We start from the raw sequence: 24,741 nt of genomic DNA on the forward strand, positions 1-24,741 counted from the left end.
TATAACTTCCTTCTGTTTTTTGCAAATTTCTTTCTCTTTGAAATTTTCAACTAAAACTCGCTATGAATCCGGTTCACGGATAAAAGTTATGTTTAAACTTTAAACTCATTAAAATTTATAAAATAATATTTTTTTTTTTTAAGTGAGAAGGCAGATAAAAAATCTTCGCTGCTCGATCATTACACTGCTAGGGCAAAGAACGCGCTCTTGTAAAAACGTTTTAAAGGAAGAAATCAAATTATTCTCTCGTTTTTTTCTTGAAATAAACATGGTTAGGAGAGTTTTTGCCTGCTAGAATTCAACTCAAATTTTATTTTAATTCAAAATTATTTATTATATAATAATTAGTGAGAAGCTGATTTAAAAATTTGAATTAACCTACTGACTTGTACAAGTTGATATGATGTGCTTTATAAATTAACTTATTCTATTTTTATAATTTTTTGATAAAATCAATTTCAACAATACAATAATTAAATTATCATTTTTTAATAACTCATAAATAGTTGATATAAAATTAACTAAGTCTCTGTTATCCCTAAACTATTCCAAAAATACTTTAAAGATAATATGCAAGCGAAAATTAGGTAAAATTAGGTTGTTAAAATTCATGGCATCATGTAAAGTTGCAAATCTAGTCACAACCACTCTTGTTCTCCACCTTAAGCATGCTTGTACGATTTTGTACCTCTTTTTAAGTTTTTATTGTCTTTTATCACATCATTCGCATAACTACGAGAGAACTGATATTCGGATTCCCATTTTCCCAAAATTTATTAGAATGTTAAAATCTATACCATATTATAATAAATTAATATGGGTATATTCTGTCATCCAAATTTTTAGTTATATTTTTCGATTTGGTACTCTCCCTCTCAAAGTACAAGTCTAGAATACGTGGAGATCTATTACTCTTACATCATTAAATAGTTTTAAATACTAAAAGTACTCATTATAATTCATTATCATATAAAATCTTATAAAAAAAGTGTAATGATGTTAAAATAAAATTATAAATATCAAATTTTGAACATCCTTTTTTAACAAAACCCTCATATAACTTTTTTTTAACTCTAACGTAGCTAAATTTTCGTGTGAACGTATAATTAGTTGGTTGATATAATTTTATTGAAATTCAATCCATCAATACTAAAATATTAATAAAATAATATTAAAATTTAAATAATAAATTACGAATTTTATACCCGCCCGTGCACGGGTTAAAGGCTAGTATCATAAATTTTCCATTTAGTCATTTACAGCAAATTCAAGAATATAATTCTTGAAATGAATAATCACGAAAATATTGTGACAACAATTTTCATTGTCGAACCAGACCTGGAGTTCTGGACCCTATTCAAACTATCGCTATTCAGTTGGTAAGACCTGAAGCTTCCAGCTCAAAACAGCTAACACACCGATTTTAATTTTTCATTTCGAAATTTTAAACTGAGACTCTTGTTGTTGCACGTTACATATTTGAATATGTTTGTATAGTTGTCAGCTGTCTTTCATGATATTTATACCATTAAATTATTTACTCCGACGAGTTTATTACACAAAAAGATTTTGGCCGTAAAAATTATATTATTATGTATTTTCCGGAAACGTCATTTAGTTACTTATTAAATTATTTCTAAAATAGTACACACATGTTCATTTTCGAACCATTCATTAACATGTGGCAATGGTCAATTCATATAAATTTTGTGGGCTAGTAGGAGGCTTTGACCTTTTACATTTTAAATAATTAACATCGTCATGAATGTTGAATACGACGTCTACAGCAACCAAGTTATAATATTTACTCCCTCCGTCCCCCTCAATTGTTTACATTGGAGGGGGACACGGAGACCAAGACAATATATGAAAAATGAGTAAAGTTAGATGAAAAGTGGGTAAAGTGGTGGGACCTACCAATATTTAATAATTGATTTGAGATAGTGGAGGAAAGTAATGGGTGTAATAGTAATTTTTATTGTTAAATATGAAATAGTGGAGGTAGATAGTGGGTGTAATGATGCGAAAAACTTACTATTTATAGTAATGTAAAGAAATGAGAGGGACATCCCAAAATAGTAACTGTAAAGAAATGAGAGGGACAGAGGGAGTAGTTGATAACTACTCCTGTAATCCTGTTTGGTTTAAAATTATACAGCTTTAATTGTATTTAGTAAAATATTTCATTTCATTTTAAGTGTCATTTTTTGACTTGGCACAACTATTAAGATGTGCAATTATTAAGTTATACAATCATTAATATAAGTTTTATTTTCCAATTTTGTCCATCAACTATGAATAAATTTCAATGAGAGTTTCAAAAGTAGGGGAATTGAGGTAAAAAAAATACTTCACTTGTATTGAGAACGTAAGCAATTGTCTTGAAAATATAAATGTGACACTTAATTTGGAATTCAAACCTGATCAAAATACGACACTTAAAAAGGAATGGAGGGTTGATAAGTATGACTATCACTCGGACTTAAATAATGATTAGAAACATGATAATGATAAACAATTTATTTTAAAGTTCCAAGCACACCGAACTGACAGGAATAATAAATTTCCATTCAATATATATATTTTACTAATCTTATTTGTAAAACATGTTTTTTGAAGATTATATTGTTTCGTAGTTTTTGTTAATATATTGCATTTACAAGTAGCATTTTATTTTCTTCGAATCTAAAACCTTCAACAGATCATAGTTGTTCATCAGCGCTAAGCTGATAAGATTGGGTTTGAAGGAGTCACGAATCACGATAGTCACTCATATCTCGTAAATGGAAAATTAAATTTATTGGATTAATAAGAGTATTTTGAAAAATTTTGGGTAATGAATTTAATACACATCAAATTATGAACATAATATATAATATATAATCTAATAAAATATATTTTCGTTTTCCAAAGAAGAAAATAAGATAAATTTTTCGCAATCAAAATAACTAAATTCCTTCGTAACTTTCCTTCCGAAAACAGTATCTTTAATCAAGATCTCCAAAATATAATATAGGCAAGATAATGGCTGCGGCTTTGTCGCATTGCTACCAAAATTTTCAACTCATTTGTTGTGACAGCTCAAGTAGTTTTATTTTAAACAAATTCGATTTTAACGTATGCAATATTTAATACTATTTCAAAGAGCTGTACTACAGTACTAGAATTGTGGAACTAAGTAATTATTGTTAGTCAATTAAGATTTTTTAATGTCGTAACAAAGGAACATTAAATCAATCATTCTCTATAATGCAGCTGCATTATTTATGTCCTATGAACATGCATGTTTGTTTATGTATATATACAGCTTCTAGCTCCTCTTTCATCCGCAAATTTCGGGGAAGATACAACTCTCTCTCTCTCTCTCTCTAAATAGTCTAAACTCTTGTTTTGAGTTTAACAGCTTCTTGATCATCTCTGGGTTTTTCAGAGGCTTTAAGGTACGATCTGCGCTTAGCATTTAATTCTCTCCTTCCCTTTTTTCTTGTTCATTAAATCGGTATTTGTTTTTATTCGATCATAATAAACAAGTTACGTGTTACAGAGAAATGTATTATTAGTAAATAATTGTAATGCACCTACTTCTGTTTGTTTAGCTTGTCTTTTACAAACATAGCATGTGTTTATGTATGAAAGTTTGATAATAGATCCTTTGTCAAGGAAGGGGGAGCGGAAATGAGAATTTTGCTGATACTTTTTGAGAAATCCCATTTTTTGGATTGAAGAGTGGATCACTAACGCTCATTTTTCAGATAATTAATGTGTTCGTGTCCATATTATATTATGAGTATGGGTGACAAAGAGTCCGCCAAATCAGAATCTTGACACTATGTTGAAAATCAGTCCATCGAAACCCTAAAAATGTTAGAGAAAAGCCTAAATGTATGATATGCTATATTTGAACACATTTTCGGTTGTTTTGATTTTGTATGTTTTTTGTAATGAAGCAAGTTTATTTTCTCGAAAAAGAGAAAGAGAGGAAGCAAGTTCATGGCCTGAAGATAGAGAGCCTATAATTAATAACGAAGATTAGTGATTATTATTTTGGTGAAATCAAGAAATTGTGATGCGAAGATTGATATATTACACTTGAGATTCGTATTAAAATTTCTGTGAAGTATTAAGCTGATGGATAAAAGGACAATAGGCTAAATTTTATGGATAAGTACTTTTTTTGGATACATTGCATTTTGTCCTGGCGATAACTAATTCTTGTACTTATTTGATCATTCCCTCACATTCTGTGCTTTTCAAGATCTGTGAAGTAGATCATAGCGGAACATTCTCATTAAATTTATAGTGATAACATTTTGTTTGGTTATTGCAAGTGATTAGAATGAGAACGTGTTGATCTGCAGGATTAAAGTTGCGCCATGGAAGAGATCAGGCATCTGAGTCCGGAAAAGAAGGATTCTGCTGATCCACTTCCAGCACTCATCAGTTATGTGTCTACTCATGAACTGGAAGGCTTTGATAGTGTTAACAGAGACACTGAAATGGACACTCATACAGTCCGCCCCTCACTCGATGTAAGTGAATATTTCATTATATCAAGATTTGTATTTTTCTTAACTATACTGTATCACATGCCTTTTAAGTTCAATGGTGTAGGTTTAGATATTAGTGTTGATTATCATACTTATATTGCTGCATCAAATGGTCAAGATTTTCGCTCATAATCATGTCAGCTTGCTGGTTGCTACATGAATGTTCTTCAATAGATGCATTTGTATTAGCCTCTGTTGGCAGGTTTTCATCGACATGCCTTATGAAAACTTTGTACTCTGATCTGATAGTTAAGGAAGATGGTTAATGACTTATAGATATCTCAGTCATCGTTTTTCAATTTGATGATGCGTATCATACATATAACCAACAAGCTATAATCACTTGACTATTTTGCTTGTGTTTAGCTGCTGATCAAGTGATTTCTCTCTTGTAAGTAGAACCAGATTTTATTGTCTTATTTTTGTGCTCGCTTAGCTCTGTTAGGTCGGCTTCTGCAGTAGAAAATATCACTTTGATAAAATATAAGAAGACTTCGGGAAAACACAGTGATAGGCCACTGTATTAATGGTTACAGTCATTTCCTTATAATTTTCTGGATATTTTCGAACTCTCTGTCAATCTTATACAACTGCTCCAGTAATAAGCTTGTTCAACTAGGTGATATGCATGTGAGTTAAGTTGATTAAAACTGAAGGAATTTTGTTTGCTGAAGTCTAAATATTAAAGCTGAAAGTATAGAAGTGACAAAACCAATACTAATATATTCAGAATGCAGAATTAATATATTCAGAATGCAGGATTCTTTTGAAAAGAGTTCTTTAAGTAATGTTCAAACTTCAACTGCTGGTTATGTTTTCAAGTCATATACAGTTTATATTGGCATATATGCGAGGCCACCTGTTTTTTAAACTCAGCAATATTATAAACACATAAGATATAGAACATTTTTTCAACTCTGGATTTTATATTGCAACTCTATTGTTTCAAGAGGTCTTTCCGGTGAATTATTCCTAAACCCATGTTTATTTGTTACTTTTCGTTTTCGAGTTCTTGTAGACTTGTAGTGTACATGTCATTTAGACATTTACCAGCAGTCTCACCACTTTGTAGTGTTATGTAACTGTTATATCATTCCTCTTCTATCTACTATATGTGGAGCAACTATGTGGATAATGTAATACAGTTATTTTATCAACCTTATACCACTAGGGAATCACTGTATGTTGGATTAATTTTTTTTAAAATGTTTAATGTACTAGGAAACCAAGATTGATTCAGCTGAGATACAGAACTGTGATTTTTTGTGCCACCAGAGAACGCAATCTATTTCCATCAGCATGCCACCTTCTCCAATAGAAGACCACTTGGAGGGGAAGAAAAGAGTTCTCTTTAGAGATGATTGTGAATTAATTTCCAGCAGCGGTGTTTCACATTCTCCACTTTCTACTGATATACCAAAACTCAATCAGCCAATATTTCATTCCCAACCGATACCAAAAGGTTCTGTGTTAAATGTTGCACTTGCAAGTGGAAAATCTCCTGACCGCCCCCCTAAAAATCCCATGGGCAAGACTTTAGCAGATAAAAGATACAATTCTTTTAAAACATTCTCTGGGAAATTGGAAAGGCAATTATCAAGTTTGCGTGGAAGGGTTAATGAAACGGGATCAGACTTTCCACGAACAACTGAAATGGAGAATGTACCTGTGCACCGATACTTTGATGCCTTGGAAGGACCAGAGCTGGATACTCTTAGGGTATGTACTCTGATGACCATTATATTTTTTGTACTATTCTATTAATTTTGTTCTCATTCTTAGTTACAATTATCTGTACTATCATCAAACTTACAGCCTTCAGAGGAGATACTACTTCCAGAGGATAAACAGTGGCCATTTCTTCTTCGCTATCCTATCTCTTCATTTGGTTTATGCCTTGGTGTCAGCAGCCAAGCCATAATGTGGAAAAATTTGGCCACAAGTACTACAATGGGATTCCTTCATGTAAGCCAGAAAGTGAACATTGTTCTATGGTGCTTATCCATTGTTCTTTTTACCATAGTTGCTTTCACATATATTTTGAAGATTGTATTCTACTTTGAGGCTGTTCGTCGGGAGTACTATCATCCCATACGTGTCAACTTCTTCTTCGCTCCGTGGATAGCCTTATTGTTCTTAGCTCTAGGAGTTCCACCCTCTTTAACAAAAGACCTGCATGCGGCTCTGTGGTACGTCCTTATGACACCTATCTTAATCCTTGAGCTGAAGATATATGGACAGTGGATGTCAGGAGGACAGAGAAGACTTTCAAAGGTGGCAAATCCATCAAACCATCTTTCTGTTGTTGGCAATTTTGTGGGGGCACTACTCGGTGCAACAATGGGGCTAAAAGAAGGCCCGATCTTCTTTTTTGCTGTTGGACTGGCTCACTACACCGTCCTGTTTGTTACACTATACCAGAGGCTTCCAACCAATGAAACGCTCCCAAAGGAACTCCATCCCGTGTTCTTTCTTTTTGTTGCTGCACCTAGCGTTGCTTCAATGGCATGGGCAAGAATACAAGGATCATTCGATTTCGGGGCAAGGATTGCTTACTTCATAGCTCTGTTCCTTTATTTCTCATTGGTTAGTTCTCTTGCATATTTAAACCATGAACCTACATTTCAAGTTGATTGCAATTCCCTTTCAGTTTTTCAGTTGCTCAATTTTTTGTTAAATATTTGTTAGCTAATAGTCCCTCTCTCTGTTGTAATTCTACAGGCTGTTCGAGTTAATTTCTTCCGAGGATTCAGGTATTTATCTACTATACAGATTTTGTAATTTTTGTAAAGAGTCCTTAAAAATTTATATACCAGAGGTCTGAGCTTTATTTCCGTCATCATTTTTAGGTTTTCATTGGCTTGGTGGGCTTACACTTTCCCAATGACTGGTGCTGCAATTGCAACCCTTAGGTACTCACTTGAAGTCTCAAATGTTGTAACTAAATCACTGTCCATCTTGCTTTGTACCGTTGCAACATTCACAGTAACAGCCCTGCTCGTGACAACGATTTTCCATGCTTTTGTGCGATGGGACCTTTTCCCTAATGACATTGCAATTGCTATAAGTGACAAAAGGCCAAAAACAGTCCGAAAATGGTATCATCGTAGAAATGGTAGCACGGATATTAAAGACAGCGAACAGTACCTCAAGTTTACAGACTCAAATGGCAAAGATATTGAGGCTTCTCTAAAATCTTCAGGTTCAGGTGCCACTGAAGAAAATACCCATGTTTCAGCTTTTTAGAACAATTTCTCATCGCAATCCAATGCCCGAGAAGAAGGTAGTAGTTGACGTGATGGTCAAGTGTCTCTATGTATCGGCTATGTCATGGATTCACTTCTCGGAACTATCCAACTTCATGTGTGTAAAAAAAATAAGGGTAAGGCTTGGTGATCAGGACTTCTTCCCAATACGAAAGTCTTATGCACTGTGCATGGCCTAAGAGGAACTTGATCTACATTTGTTGAAGTTCCAGTGACATTGTTCTGCACAGCGTAAAGATTGAGAAGATGAATTTTTATGGTATTGTAGCAAGTTCCATCTTTTATCTATGTAGTAGAGTATAGTTTAGAACTTAAATATCAAGCTATGTATAATTAAACAAGGAGGTTGGAATCATGTTATTCATCTGAACATCTGGTTCAAATATTATGTTAGAGCTGTATTGCAAGTTGCTACCAGTATAGCATTCCAGATAAGTTGTGAACGCATGAACCTAGGTTCCAACTACATGAGCATAGTTTGTTTTAATAGAAGTCACGTGAATTTGTGCCATAAATTACAAATGACTATTCACTTTATCACAACTTCAATAATATTTCAGTGTAACTGAAATGATATGATTTTTCATCGTCCATCTATAAGAGTTTGGAGGATACTAATTTTTTTTTATAATTTAATAAAACTTAGTTAAATATTTCTTAAATTGCTAAGTGTGGTAGATATTTTATAAATGCTGCTAGATTGTCATAGTCGGGGGTTTGTTTTATTGTTTTGCTCACACCCGTTTAACTGGTGGTTACAACGGCGGCCGTGCCGGTCAGGAAGAGAACGCACCGGAATCGGGTCTCCGACGCGTCCAACGCGTAAGGCTGCACGCACGATGCAAATAAATCACCTCATAAAAGATTTTTAAACTCTTTTCTTCTGAGTTTTTATAAATATACTAGTTGATAAGCCGCGCGTTACGACGACCTATAAAAATTATATTAATAATTTAAATATGTAGAATAAAATAATTTTGCGGCAGTTTATAAATATTATATTAATGATTCAAAATTAATATTTGTAGAATAAAATTATTTTTATATTATAAACATCTCAATGCAATATCGATATTAATATTTAAAATTGCAAAATTGAGTTGTAATTAATGAGTGAAAAAATGAAGATAAATTTCTACATGTAATTAACGATTTAAAACACGACTAATTTTAATTTTACTTATATTTTTTGAAAAGTAATCATGTTCTTCACTAACATTGTCATTATCTTTTCCAAAAATACTTCTTAGACATATACACCCCCCCTGCATATAAAATACATACGACACTTTAAGATAAATGATTGATGACATCTATCCATATACATCGATTGGTCATAAAACAGACAGTAAGCTTGCAAGAACATAGGTGTGTAAAATTCTAAACGATATTGAGATGTAACTCCGTAACAAAAAATACATGAGAGTATATCCTTGTCATTAATACGAAAAATTCTAAACGATATTGAGATGTAACTCCGTAACAAAAAATACATGAGAGTATATCCTTGTCATTAATACGAGCATTAATCATGTTAGGATGTATGAACTTACATCCATGTAGGGGTATCTTAGTGACTCCTTCCTCATATTTCTTTAGAGAAACATCAATTTAAAGTCATGAGATAGCATTCTATAACTTTCCGTGTTTGCAAAAACTTTTATTTTTTTAATAATATATAAACAGCTGTCACTTAAAAGTTGCTTGAACCGAGCAAACATATATTGTGGAAGTACTGCATGAACAATATTTTTCTGTATATGTAGTATACCATATAAAAATTAACAGCAACAACAAACATGTCCGATGAACAAAATAAATATTATAAAAAAATAAGCAACAAACATATACCACTAACAGTTAATTTATTGACCTTTTCATCTATCAATATCCTGTCAAAACTATATTCTTCTCCCAAGTTTAGATTCATCGACTCCCACATCCGACAAACTCTTACTTTTATTAGCTAATCATCTCTATCGTCATTCAAATCATCTAAGCATAGTGTAACTAATTATTGCATTAGATGGAGAAGATAAATAAGCACAAAAAAATTGTTTATATTAAATATTATGATGTCTAACCTCAATTTATAGGGGTTGATTTTAGAAAGACACCGGTTTATCGAAAATATTTTCTGTTTTTGATATATGCTTTTTCTAAAAATATGGTCATAGTCTTGGAAAAAAAAGTAAGCCTTTTTCGGTATCAAAATTGAAAAGAAGTTCTAAATTCTGATTTGATATTTATTAAGGTAGGTAGCTTTCATTTTTGATATATTGAAAAAATAGTTTTGAAACTTTATTCTAATATATCCGAAACTAAAAAAGGGATTTTTTATTTTTGATATTTTTAAAATTAAAATCATAATGTGAAACTTTCTTCCAATAATTTTGATACTAAAAAAGTTAGGTAGATTTTACTTTTGATATTTGGAAAAAGGTAGTTCTAAAACTTATTTCCAATATATTCGAAACTAAAAAAAGATAGTATATATTTTTGATATTTTCTTCTAAAAATTCAAAAAATTAGAAAAATAGAACGGAGTTATATAAGATGCGCCACCTACACAATCCTCCTTTATCCTTATGTAAGTATATTGATGATTAATGATTGATTGATAATTTGAGATATTTCTAAAAAAATGTTTAAAACAGGACGGAGGGAATCTAACATCACTTCATTTTATTTTTTTTTATTTATCATTTCAAAGTGTTGCACTTGTATATTCATACGTTTCTCATTTTCTGAAAATATGGAAATAAATCCCGTATCATCAAATTATTTTAAACATAAAATAAAGAAAATAAAAATAAAGTGAATTTGACTTGTGTGTTCGTAATTATGAGCCATGTTCAAATTATTTTTGAGAAAGCTTTACCATACATGTTTAATAACTCAAAAGACGAGGAAGAAATGAATGTGGTAGGATTACTGAAAGTTGATATACCGAAAATTAGTGATAAATCTCTAGATTGGTCGAAGAAGTGACATTTCAATACTTAATGCAAAAACACATACATTTTATTTATAAGTTGTCATAATCTTAACATCCTCGACAAGAACCCCTTTTCAAAGATCTAGCTCTTTTAAGTTTTATCTCTGTACTAAACTGAACTCTTCAGAACTCATTGAAATATTATTTTGAGCCATTACGTATGGTCATGACTCAGAAATGGCTTGTAGTGTATGTCCTTGAAGTTGTGAGTTCCATTTTATATGCTAATACTGATCTATATTACACTGAGTTTGTTCATGAGTTATAAATCACATGAGCAGAAAAATACCAATACAATTCACATGCATATGTGCACAAATTATTTATGAATATTACTTTGATATCATAACTTCAACTGCACTTAAGTTGAGGATGGGAATGCTTTTTCTTGTCTGATTTATAAGAGTTTGGAGGATGCTAAATTTTAATTACAAAATAAATTAAAGCTTATTTAAAAATATGGTAAATTTGTGAGATATGATCCTTTTGTTTTTTTGTTTTACCTTTCACCTGAAGAAAGTAGACCGAGTTAAAGTATTTAATATTAGAATGAATAAGGTTAGGGGGAGTCATGTTCCACGTATAAAGATTTGACATAGAACCCTCAGAATTCTTACCGGTATTAGTTAGGATCTTCCAGTAGAACTGCACATAAAAAAAATGTCTTATTTATCTATATATTTAGATCTTGATCGTGAAAATCTATATAAAATATAGGGTTACGCTATTCTTCTTTCCTGGTTCTAGTTTTAGTAACTAATTATTCATTCTATTCTTGTATGTTTGTTTCAGCCTCAGGCACAAGTGACTGACGATGTTCTTAGTTTCTTTTTTCTGTTGTTTGAGCTTCAACATAATCACCTATTCACCTGTTTATTAAACCAACAAGATTATAACGGAAAGTTCAACTAATAATACAAATATAACCAACAAGATTATAACGGAAAGTTCAACTAATAATACAAATATACAATGACCATCATAAATATATTAGACATTATAAAGTACTAACATACCAACTGTTCTTTTGCAATGGAGAACGGCTTCATATATAGAACTCTCGGCATCACAGGATCTCCGTCAATTATCACTTGAGTTTGCAACCCTTACTTGCGGAGATGTTGAAGCTGAACAATGCCAATTTCTTTCTCCATGCAGTCTTGCTGTAAAAGTTCCAACTCTTGAGCCAAATCTCCGCTCTCGGACTCTCTGGCAAAGTGGCTTAAGAAAATCCAAGTACTTCAAGAATATCTGCTTTGATAATTTTCGACACTTCTTTAATGATGAACCACGAGTCCTGCTACCTGAATCCGAGACTGAGTGCAACTTTTTTGAGGAATTGGAAGCGGAAGCACAAGATGGAGTTGGATCAGAAGCATCATATGCATCTGCCTTCACTTGGTTTACAAAAACAGGCACTATATATGAAGCCATTCAAAATCAGCTCATCGGCATCAACATAGGAGCCTCTGATATAGGAAAATCAAAATCCTGTGACACTTTAAAGAGTCTCTTCGAGGAAGATAACTGCGGGTCCATTTCCATGAATGAATTAGCTTCATCATATGCATCCAGTGAATCTCCGAAGGAGCATCCTGGGTTTTCATAGGAGGTATTCATGTTTGCTAAGGGAGAGAAATCAAACTATAACTATAACACATGAGAGAAAAAATCCAACTGCAAACTACAATGATTAGATCTGCACCACCAACTTATACTAGGAGATAATCGATCCACTCACAAATCTAAAAGCCGTCTGAAACCGAATAAGAATGAAAATCGAAAGTTTCGGTGATATAAATCTAAAAAACTTTGCCCAAAGAGAGAGATTTATTAGGAAAATCAATGAAACAATCAAGAACAACCAAAGAACAAGCAATTAAATGAAAGAGGAAAATCGGTGGAAGCCTGTCAGAATGAGAAAAGAGGGAGGCGATTAGAGAGAAGAAAGAAAAAAAAGGCAGTTTTATATCAATAGACTTGTTAACAATTGATACACCTCGGAAAATTTAAATTTTAACAGGATATTTCTAGGACACTTGCTGTCGCATACCGGTTTGAATTCGTAAATGTTGTAGCAATCATGTTGCACTGAGTTTGCTCATGAGTTATAAATCACATGAGCAGAAAAATACTAATACAAATCACATGCATGTGTGCACAAATTACTGATGAATATCACCTTGATATCGTAACTTCAACTGCACTTAAGTTGAAGATGGGAAACTTGTCTGATTCATTATAAGAGTTTGGAGGATGCTAAATTTTTATAAGAGTTTGGAGGATGCTAAATTTTCATTATATAAATGCTATTTTTTGTTATATTTTGTGATACAAAAAAGTAGTTTCGTTGGTTATTAGATTTATCAAGGAGTTAAATTAAGCCAACGGAAATGACATAAATAACATTGATGTATATCATGACATATCATCAAATTTAAAAGTAGACTTTATATAACAAAAAAATAAACAAGAATATGGTAAATAAAGTACGAGAACAACACTTCATCTTGCAACTCCTTTACAGTTTCTCAGAAAATAATAGAAGTGTGGCTATTTTCCCGGTTGTTTCTTCTTTCTCTTGTTTCAGCTTCTAACATAATCAATTAGTCACCTGTTTATTAAACCAGTAAAGTTATAATGGGAAAGTTAACTGATAAAACAATGACTATGATAAGTAACAATCGATCTGTAACTATTATATTAAAGGTTATAAAGTATAACATACCAATTGTTCTTTTGCAATGGAGAACGGCTTCATATATACAACTCTTGGAATCACAGGATCTTCGCCAGTTATCACTTGAGTTTGCAACCCTTACTCGCGGAGATGTTGAAGTTGAACAATCCCAGTTTCTTTCTCCATGCAGTCTTGCTGTGAAAGTTCCAACTCTAGAGCCTGATCTCCGCTCTCGGACTCTCTGGCAAAGTGGCTTAAGAAAATCCAAATACTTCAAGAATATCTGCTTGGATAATTTTTTACACTTCTTTAATGATGAACTACGAGTCCTGTTACCTGAATCCGAGACTGAGTGCAACTTTTTTGAGGAAGAGGAAGCGGAAGAGCTGGATCATCACAAGCATCTGCCTTCACTTGGTTTACAAAAACAGGCACTATGAAGCCATTCAAAATCAGCTCACCGGCAACAAGGCCCATAGGAGCCTCTGATATAGGGAAATCAAAATCCTGTGAGACTTTAAAGAGTCTCTTGGAGGAAGATAACTGTGGATCCATTTCTATGAATGAAGCTTCATCATATGCATCCAGTGAATCTCCGAAGGAGCGTCCTGGGCTTTCAAAGGAGGTATTCATGTTTGCTAACCAACTATAAGAAAAGCTCTCAATAGACAGATTTTGGTATGTTTCCATGCCTAGCTATAACTCTTATATTTAAGCACGGATTAGATAGTGAGGGCAAGAGTTTCTAAAGTTCAAAAACAGAGGTGGGTAAAAAGAACAAGGAAATGCATTTCTTTGAGATTCATATCTCTGTTTCTTATACAAGTATCAGTTGTATTATGCATTGCTATCACCATCTTCTCCTCACAATCATGCATGTGGTTGCATGAATACTGACAATTGCGATAAATAATTGACAAGAAAATAAAAAGGAAAACATAAGGGTCCTCTAATGTATTGTTACATCTTCAGACTCAGTTTCCTTTTCCTATTTGTTAAACATGAATAAGCGAAAGAAGATAGGCCCCTTCGGCCCTTCCCACTTAGATTACGATATATAATAGCAAAAGCCTGAAATAAGAGGATCAGAATAAGCTCATGCACGTTTATGAACCATCAAAACACTTTCAAGACATAAGAAGGTTGATAATCAGAATAAAGGCCTTTGTTTGAAGTACTTTTCGTCTTCTGAACTATCTAGAAGATGTTGATCCTGCTTTGTTTGCTTTTGTTGTCATCTTCTAATATTCTTTGTTCTCTATCATTCAATTTGAACGTGGAGACAAGATGTTGATTCTGCATTCTTTGCTTTCTTGTCAACTTCTGATATTCTTATGCTCTATCATTTAATTTTGATGTGAACGCGCATTTGCTTACTTACATTGCTACATGGTTGAGTACTTCTATAGTACATCTCAGGCCACTCTCAGAAGCTAAAATCTAAAACGAAATCTAACAAAGAGATATGGAACTATTGCTTGGTAAAGAGACTTCAGGCAATTACATCCACTAGCTGTGTTAGTGATGGCATTTTGAAATCTACTCAAATATATTCTGAAAGAAGGCTCATCACATTCATTCTTAAGTTAACTACTCTATCTTTTGAATCTGAAGAAGCTAAAGTCGAAGACATTGGTCCCATTGTTGTCTGAGAAAGATATGGACATCAGTGTAGGTTTCAGGAGCAGACACCATAGCCACCAAAACAGGAAAATGACTAAGAATCAAATGGTCCTTCCTGGCGTCCCCTCAAAGACAAAAACAATGATAGAGTGATTTAATTATTTTAACCCCGTATTTAAACCTCATTATAAAATACTAGCTCATATTAGTTTTTGGTTTAATTTTTTTTATACTTTTTAACATTGATTAACATCATTTGTGAGTATATTATGATATATTTAAATTACAAAAAAATATACTACACAGATTTTCTAGCTCAATTTCTGAAATATTTGCTAGCTAATAGTCCCTCTCTCTGTTGTAATTCTGCGGGCTGTTCGAGTTAATTTCTTTCGAGGATTCAGGTATTTATCTACTATACAGATTCGGTAATTTTTGTAAAGAGTCCTTAAAAATTTATACACCAGAGGTCTGAGCTTTATTTCCATCATCATTTTATAGGTTTTCATTGGCTTGGTGGGCCTACACTTTCCCAATGACTGGTGCTGCAATTGCAACCCTTAGGTACTCACTTGAAGTCTCAAATTTTGCAACTAAATCACTGTCCATCTTGCTTTGTACCGTTGCAACATTTACAGTGACAGCCCTGCTTGTGACAACAATTTTCCATGCTTTTGTGCAATGGGACCTCTTCCCTAATGACACTGCAATTGCTACAAGTGACAAAAGGCCAAAAACAGTCCGAAAATGGTATCATCGTAGAAATGGTAGCACGGATATTAAAGACAGCGAACAGTACCTCAAGTTTACAGACTCGAATGGCAAAGATATTGAGGCTTCTCTAAAATCTTCAGGTTCAGGTGCCAGTGAGGAAAATACCCATGTTTCAGCTTTTTAGAACAATTTCTCATCGCAATCCAATGCCCGAGAAGAAAGTAGTAGTTGACGTGATGGTCAAGTGTCTCTATGTATCGGCTATGTCATGGATTCACTTCTCAGAACTATCCAACTTCATGTGTGTTAAAAAAATAAGGGTAAGGCTTGGTGATCAGGACTTCTCCCCAATACGAAAGTCTTATGCACTGTGCATGGCCTAAGAGGAACTTGATCTGCATTTGTTGAAGTTCCAGTGACATTGTTCTGCACAGCGTAAAGATTGAGAAGATGGATTTTTATGCTTAGGTATTGTAGCAAGTTCCATCTTTTATCTATGTAGAAGACTATAGTTCAGAACTTAAATATCAAGCTATGTATAATTAAACAAGGAGGTTGAAATTGTTCATTTGAACATCTGGTTCAGATATCATGTTAAAGAGCTGTATTGCAAGTTGCTACCATTGTAGCATTCCACAGATAAGTTGTGAACATATCCTAGGTTCCAACTACATGAGCATAGTTTTTTTAATAGAAGTCACATGCATTTATGCCATAAATTACAAATGACTATTCATTTTATCAAAACTTCAATAATATTTCAGTGCAACTGACGTGATATGGTTTTTCATCGTCCATCTATAAGAGTTTGGAGGATACTAATTTTTTTTTATAATTTGATAAAACCATGTTAAATATTTTTTAAATTGCTTGAGTGTAGTAGATATTTTGTAAATGCTGCTGGATCACAGGTTAACGGTTAGTATCGATTTGAAGACAATCGTGAGTCTCATATTCGGGGGTTTGTTCTATTGTTTCGCTCACACCGGTTTAACTGGGGGCTCCAACCGTCGTGCCGGGCTGAGAGCACAATCCGGAATCAGGTCTAAGCGTGCGCGCATGATGCAAACGGAATGAAATATGATAATGACCTTATAAAAGATTTCTAAACGTTCTTTTCTTGTGCAAGTATTTATAAATATATACTAGCTGAGAAGCCGCGCGTTACGGCGGCATATAAAAATTATATTAATGATTTAAAATTATTATATGTAGAATAAATAATTTTGTGGCAGTTTATAAATATTATATTAATGATTCAAAATTAATATTTATAGAATAAAATTAATTTTATATTATAAACATCTCCATGCAATATCGATATTAATATTTGAAGTTGCAAAATTGAACTATAATTCATTGGTGAAAAAATGAAAATAAATTTCTGCATGTAATTAACGATTTAAAACACGACGAATCTTAATTTTATTTGTATTTTTTGAAAAGTAATCATGTTCTTCACTAACATTGTCATTAACTTTTCCAAAAATACTTTTTCGACATATACACCACCCCAGCATATAAAAAACATACGACACTTTAACAGAACTGATCGATGATAAGGTAGTTTTAAAATTTATTAATAGAACGGAACTATATGAGAGGCACCACTTACACGCCCCTCGCTTCTCCTTGTATATGGATGATTGATTGATGGGAAAATAGATTTTTTTGCCACCCAACTTATTATTTGTTTAGAAACTTATCCCTGAACTATAATTTTTTTCTTTTTTGCCACTAATGTTTGGTTCGGATTTTTTTTTGTCACTAACGTTAGATTCGGATTTGATTATTAACACTGTGTTATTCTTTTTAGATTTAATTGCATTTGGCACCCCTTTGATTTCAGCATGTTGCACATTGCACCTAATAGTTTTGGAATAAATACTATGCATTCCCTTACTTTTAACCCGTAGACACTTTGCACCCTTTCCGTTATCTTCTGCCGTTACCGTTAACTTATGAAACTATATTTATAAAAAGTGGGAACCTTAAAATACGTGACAAGTAGTGGCAAAGAACTATAAAGTCAAGTAATACTATATTTCTGTGGAGTCTTAAAATAATTTATAAAACTAAATTTTTTAGGTTCTTAAAATGCATATTAAACTCTCGTACTTCAAGGTAAACTAGCTAGGGGACATATAGATGACTGTATATAATGTTATAGACACATATCATATCACCATAATATTGCACACTACCACTATGTTTTTATATGCTAAAAAAAATAACATATTGTTAATAATCAAATTAAAACATAACGTTAGTGACAAAAAAAATCCAACATTTTTTTAAGGAAAAAAAAACCAACATTAAATTTTATTCAGAAAAAAAAAATTTGAAATTTTTTGGAGTCTCAAAATGCGTGTCCAACTCTCATCCTCCAAAGTAAACTACCTAGGACACTACATATAAAGATATAGACACATATCAGATCGTCATTATATTGCAGACGAACACTATATTTTAATAATGCTAAAAAAATTACATAGTGTTAATAATCAAGTCCGAACCTAACGTTAGTGACAAAAAAAAGTCCGAACCTAACATTAGTGACAAAAAAGAGAAAAAATATAGTTCAGTGGTAGGTTTCTAAACAAATAATAAGTTGGGTGGCAAAAAAATCTATTTTCCCTTGATTGATTGATTATATATATATATATTCCATCCCTATTTAGCCGATTATTTTGAACTAATTTGAGATTTTTCTAAAAAAAGTTTAAAACAGGACTGAGGGAATCTAACATCACTCCATTTTAATTTTTTTTTTTTTTTGATCTATCATTTCAAAGTGTTGCATTTGTATATTCATACGTTTCTCATTTTCTGAAATATGGGTATAAATCTCGGATCATCAAATTATTTTAAGCATAAAATAAAGAAAATAAAAATAAAGTGAATTTGACTTGTGTGTTCGTTACGAGCCATGTTCAAATTATTTTTGAGAAAGCTTTACCATACATGTTTAATAACTCAAAAGACGAGGAAGAATTGAATGTGGTAGGATTATTGAAAGTTAATATACGGAAAATTAGTGATAAAACTTTAGATTGGTGGAAGTTACATTTCAATACTTAATTCACTAAAACACACACAATTTATTTATAAGTTGTCATAATCTTAACATCCTCGACAAGAATCCCTTTTCAAAGATCTAGCTCTTTCAAGTTTTATATCTGTACTAAACTGAACTATTGAGAACTCATTGAAATATTATTTTGAGCATTACTGATGGTTTGGTCATGACTCAGAAATGGCTTGTAGTGTATGTCCTTGAAGTTGACTCAGAAATGGCTTGTAGTGTATGTCCTTGAAGTTGTGAGTTCCATTTTTTATATGCTAATACTGATCTATGTTACACTGAGTTTGCTCATGAGTTATAAGTCACATGAGCAGAAAAATACCAATACAAATCACATGCATATGTGCACAAATTATTAATGAATATTACTTTGATATTATAACTTAAATTGCACTTAAGTTGAGGATGGGAATGCTTTTTCTTGTCTGATTTATAAGAGTTTGGAGGATGCTAAATTTTAATTACAAAATAAATTAAAGCTTATTTAGAAATATGGTAAATTTGTGAGATATAATCTTTTTGTTTTTTTTGTACCTTTGACCGAAGAAACTAGTTAAGTTACTTCTTACATTTATTAAGCGAGTTAAAGTATTTAATATTAGAATGAATAAGGATAGGGGTATCTTACATGTGTAAACTTGTAAGTTATGCAAATTGAAATGGCTGAGAATGAAATTATGTAATGAACATACTACACCATGCCTTTTGTAACGATTTACAGTTTCTCAAAATTAAAAAGTTAAAATAATTCCACATTCCTAAATATATATATCAGAGGTTATTAGGTACTAACATACCAACTGTTCTTTTGCAATGGAGAACGGCTTCATATATAGAACTCTCGGAATCACAGGATCTCCGCCAATTATCACATGAGTTTGCAACCCTTACTTGCGGAGATGTTGAAGTTGAACAATCCCAGTTTCTTTCTCCATGCAGTCTTGCTGTAAAAGTTCCAACTCTAGAGCCTGATCTCCGCTCTCGGACTCTCTGGCAAAGTGGCTTAAGAAAATGCAAGTACCTCAAGAATATCTGCTTGGATAATTTTGGATAATTTTCGACACTTCTTTAATGATGAACCACGAGTCCTGTTACCTGATTCCGAGACTGAATGCAACTTTTTTGAGGAAGAGGAAGCGGAAGCACAAGATGGAGCTGGATCATCAGAAGCATCATATGCATCTGTCTTCACTTGGTTTACAAAAGCAGGCACTATGAAGCCATTCAAAATCAGCTCATCGGCATCAACAAGGCCCATAGGAGCCTCTGATATAGTAAAATCAAAATCCTGTGAGACTTTAAAGAGTCTCTTGGAGGAAGATAACTGTGGGTCCATTTCTATGAATGAAGCTTCATCATATGCATCAAGTGAATCTCCGAAGGAGCGTCCTGGGCTTTCATAGGATGTATTCATGTTTGCTAACCAACTATAAGAAAAGCTCTCAATAGACAGAGTTTGGTATGTTTCCATGCTAGCTATAAAGTTCAGAAGCAGAGGTGGGTAAAAAGAACAAGGAAATGCATTTTTTTGAGATTCGTATTCCTATTTCTTATACAAGTATCAGCGGTATTATGCATTGCTATCACCATCTTCTCCTCGCAATCCTGCATGTGTGCACAATGAATATTATTTTTGATATCATAACTTTCATTCATGATTCAACATTGTCTTTTTTCATGACCTATATATCCCCGGAAGCCCATGTGTTGAAATAATTGATAAATATGAATCACATGAATTAATTTAAAATCACACGTGTTTCTGCTTAAATTACAAATGAGCTAGAATTGCATCCATACTTCTATTTCAACTAAGTGAAAGATGAGATGATTTTTCTTCGATGGTCGTTATAAGGTTTTGGATGATGCTAAATTTAATATTCAAATAATGCAAAATATTGTCACAAGTCAAATGGCGAGTCGTCAATTTCTTCAAATTTTTTATATTCATTGAAACATAGAAATATTAATTACGTGTAAGGAGATACAAGTTTAATTTATATATAAACAATTAATTAATTTTTTTTCTAACTGTTATACAAATTAATCTCGGAATATATATCTATTTTACAAAAATTAATATTAACTAAGATAACAATTGATACACCTTTTTTCAAGTGAAGGAAATAATTTAATAAATAACAGCTATACGGCATTTACAAAAATAATCAAGTCGAACAAAAATATCATTGATTAACACGACTGTGTTCGGGCCCAAGATGAGATAAATAAACGATGTTGAAATTCACGATATGGTACATTTATAGATACTTACTTTGTGTTCACCATTTTTTCCAAAAAATTCGTTTGAGCTATAACCATAGATGCAATTTTTGGAAGACTTTTATCGATAAATCCAAACTGACTCTCACAAAAAAAAAAGGAGAGAAAAAACACACACTCTCACCAGGGAAAATCACCATAACTATAACACATGAGAGAAAAAATCCAACTACAAACTAAAATGATTAGATCTGCACCACGAACTTACACTAGGAGATAATCGATCCACTCACAAATCTAAAAGCCGTCTGAAAGCGAATAAGAACAAAAATCGAAAGTTTCGGTGATATAAATCTAAAAAACTTTACCTAAAGAGAGAGATTTATTAGGAAAATCATTGAAACAATCAAAAAATGAGAAAAAAGGGAGACGGCTGGAGAGAAGAAAGAAAGAAAAAACAGTTTTATATCAATAGACTTGTTAACAATTGATACACCTCGGTAAATTTTAACAGGATATTTCTAGGACACTTGCTGTCGCGTACCGGTTTGAATTCGTAACTGTTGTAGCAATCATGTTGGTCTGAGCACTTGGTTGAAATATTATGTTGGCCATATTACTACATCAATATAAGAGTCTACTGATCTATATTATTAACACTGAGTTTGCTCATGAGTTATAAATCACATGAGCAGAAAAATACTAATACAAATCACATTACTGATGAATATCACCTTGATATCGTAACTTCAACTGCACTTAGTTGAAGATGGGAAACTTGTCTGATTCATTATAAGAGTTTGGAGGATGCTAAATTTTCATTATATAAATGCTATTTTTTGTTATATTTTGTAATACAAGAAAGTAGTTTCGTTGGTTATTAAATTTACGGTTATTAAGGAGTTAAATTAAGCCAACGGAAATGACATAAATAACATTGATGTATATCATGACATATCATGAAATTTAAAAGTAGACTTTATATAACAAGAAAATAAACAAGAATATGGTAAATAAAGTAAGAGAACAAGACTTCATCTTGCAACTCCTTTACAGTTTCTCAGAAAATAATAGAAGTGTGGCTATTTTTCCGGTTGTTTCTTCTTTCTCTTGTTTCAGCTTCTAACATAATCAATTAGTCACCTGTTTATTAAACCAGTAAAGTTATAACGGGAAAGTTAACTGATAAAACCATGATAAGTAACAATCGATCTGTAACTAATTATATCAGAGGTTATAAAGTATAACATACCAATTGTTCTTTTGCAATGGAGAACGGCTTCATATATAGAACTCTCGGAATCACAGGATCTCCGCCAATTATCACTTGAGTTTGCAACCCTTACTCGCGGAGATGTTGAAGTTGAACAATCCCAGTTTCTTTCTCCATGCAGTCCTGCTGTAAAAGTTCCAACTCTAGAGCCTGATCTCCGGTCTCTGACTCTCTGGCAAAGTGGCTTAAAAAAATCCAAATACTTCAAGAATATCTGCTTGGATAATTTTTTACACTTCTTTAATGATGAACTACGAGTCCTGTTACCTGAATCCGAGACTGAGTGCAACTTTTTTGAGGAAGAGGAAGCGGAAGAGCTGGATCATCACAAGCATCTGCCTTCACTTGGTTTACAAAAACAGGCACTATGAAGCCATTCAAAATCAGCTCACCGGCATCAACAAGGACTGATGTGCTCGAAAAGAGATTTTAAAAATAATCGCAAGCGCACGATCACCGTTTTAATATTTATGATTCGATCCACAGAGATTAAAATTATTTTTCGCTACCTATTATTAACCTAGGCGAATTAGAACATTTAATTAGTGAGAATTGGTTTAAGAATTTAATCTAGAAATATTTACTACTTCTAAAAAAAAAACAATTAAACTAATTAATAATGACGTAATGATTTTACCTACTAAATTAATCTACCAATGATGACTTATCCAACAAAGTAAAAACAAAACTCGGAAAAGGGCTGCCAAACAGACTTGACTCGGCCAAATGATTATGAAACTACCAGCAGAAACTATACCCATGTACACTCAGCAGAAATCGATTTAAAATTAAAACTTAAACAAAAATAAAGCACAACTAACACATGACTACGGCAAAACGCACACCACTGCTCTGAATCAAATCAACTAAAACCAGCCTCAACAATTTAACTTAACGTAATGAATTCAACAAAACAGCAGAGAATAAACGACGCAGCCAAAACATAAGACACACCCAGCCATTAACTCGATACTCCGATAAGAAAACAGAGACAAACCAACAACGAAATTGCAGCAGCAAAACAGGGGAAAACGACGCAGCATATGACTCGACTATGGACTCAACAGCGAAAAACGACTCGGCAAAGATCAACTGACCCACTCGACAGTGGACTCGAAATAGAGAAAACCCAGCAAAAACAGAACTGAAACCGCAGCAGCAAACTCGCAGACAAAACTAACCCAACAAAAGAAAGAAATACGCAGTACTAACTACTCAGCAACACAGACTTGAATCAACCGAGTCACAAACTCGGCACAACTGACTCAGTACATACCCACGCAGCAGAGAACAGGGGAAACGCAGCAACTAATACAAAAACGATACTCAACTTCAGCCATCAGAATCTAAATCGCAAAACAAACTCAGACTCGGGCAATACTGCACAGCAACGAGACAAACTCGTCTAATCGACTCAGTAAGAAACGGAAAAAGCAATATTCATAACTCAAAACCAGAACTCGGAAAACCGGACTCGGCGACTCGTAGGTGAACAGGAAACGAAAGAACTCAGTGAAATAACTCTACTCGACAAAAGTAAAACTCGATTTAAAGATTAGTGATTGTGGGGTTTGTTAAAACGAAACAGAGGATATGAATGTTTTTAACGAAACAGGGGAATGAGTGTTTGTTTTGCTTAAAAACAAAGTTCAGCATAATTAACTAAATGGATAAAAAGAAAGTAAAATAAAAGAACTGCTGATTGTTTTATGCGAGTAATATAAACTGTCGAATTAACTTATAATTATATGGTAATCCAACCCCCCACACAAATTATCTTTTGTGCTAGAGTTTAAATTTCTTCCAAAAATTAAAACTAACAATTGAAAGATCTACACTAATCACAAGCTCAATGATTCTTCCTTTCCCAAAAGCCCTTAAGCATATATGGTGGTACTAAGAATCATGTCACTTGAAGAACATAAATTAAAAAGACAATATAAGATTAAACTAAAAGAGATTTGCATAGAAATTAAAAAGTGTATACAAGCTTGGAAAGGAAATTGGGGCTAGAAAATGTAAATCTATCTAAGATGCTAACTATAGAAATGACTAGGTAGAAAAGGTGAGTAGGTGGCTAGGTTGCTAGGTTACTAGGTAGGTTGATGATTACAAGTAAAGAGAAGGGGGTATTTATAACTAAAGAATTAGGGTTTGGGGGTAGGGTGGCTCAATCTTGACCATCCATGTGCCTTGTGTGTTGGGAAGATTGTGGCCCTCCATGTGTCCCTTACTTGCCAATTCCTTTTTTTCTTCTTTTCCTTTTCTTTTTCTTCTTTTTCTTGCATTTTCTCTTCTTTCTTTATTTATATACAATTTCCTGAAATAAAAT

The 24,741-nt window shown here is 32.8% G+C and overlaps 2 protein-coding genes across 3 annotated transcripts; one reads left to right on the top strand and one right to left on the bottom strand.

The window, feature by feature from the left end:
- Positions 1–3,301: 3,301 nt before the first annotated feature.
- On the top strand, positions 3,302–16,091 carry LOC108210801 (S-type anion channel SLAH2). Of its 2 annotated transcripts, none has more exons than XM_064090611.1 (6): positions 3,302–3,440; positions 4,359–4,529; positions 5,769–6,266; positions 6,363–7,133; positions 7,269–7,300; positions 15,616–16,091. In XM_064090611.1, exons 2-6 carry the CDS (start codon positions 4,374–4,376, stop codon positions 16,010–16,012), a joined length of 1,854 nt encoding a protein of 617 aa, XP_063946681.1. In that variant the 5' UTR covers positions 3,302–3,440; positions 4,359–4,373; the 3' UTR covers positions 16,013–16,091. The 2 variants fall into 2 exon arrangements, with proteins under 2 accessions (XP_063946681.1, XP_017237706.1); XM_017382217.2 differs by lacking the exon at positions 15,616–16,091 and adding an exon at positions 7,397–8,227.
- Positions 16,092–19,916: 3,825 nt separating this feature from the next.
- Positions 19,917–20,327, bottom strand: LOC108212046 (probable membrane-associated kinase regulator 6). The gene has a single exon (XM_017383777.2). The coding sequence runs from the start codon at positions 20,325–20,327 to the stop codon at positions 19,917–19,919; it is 411 nt and encodes a 136-aa protein (XP_017239266.2).
- Positions 20,328–24,741: the final 4,414 nt, after the last annotated feature.

Source organism: Daucus carota, chromosome 3 (assembly GCF_001625215.2).
Source record: "Daucus carota subsp. sativus chromosome 3, DH1 v3.0, whole genome shotgun sequence".
In the NCBI taxonomy this organism is placed as follows: Eukaryota; Viridiplantae; Streptophyta; class Magnoliopsida; order Apiales; family Apiaceae; genus Daucus; species Daucus carota.

What these genes read in the sequence shown, in the direction of transcription:
- LOC108210801 (XM_064090611.1), top strand. Translation starts at nt 4,374, where the DNA reads ATGGAAGAGATCAGGCATCTGAGTCCGGAAAAGAAGGATTCTGCTGAT. An exon ending in TGTTCCTTTATTTCTCATTG is followed by an intron (nt 7,134 to 7,268) that starts GTTAGTTCTCTT and finishes GTAATTCTACAG; the next exon opens with GCTGTTCGAGTTAATTTCTT. An exon ending in AATTTCTTCCGAGGATTCAG is followed by an intron (nt 7,301 to 15,615) that starts GTATTTATCTAC and finishes ATCATTTTATAG; the next exon opens with GTTTTCATTGGCTTGGTGGG.
- LOC108212046 (XM_017383777.2), bottom strand. Translation starts at nt 20,327, where the DNA reads ATGAATACATCCTATGAAAGCCCAGGACGCTCCTTCGGAGATTCACTT.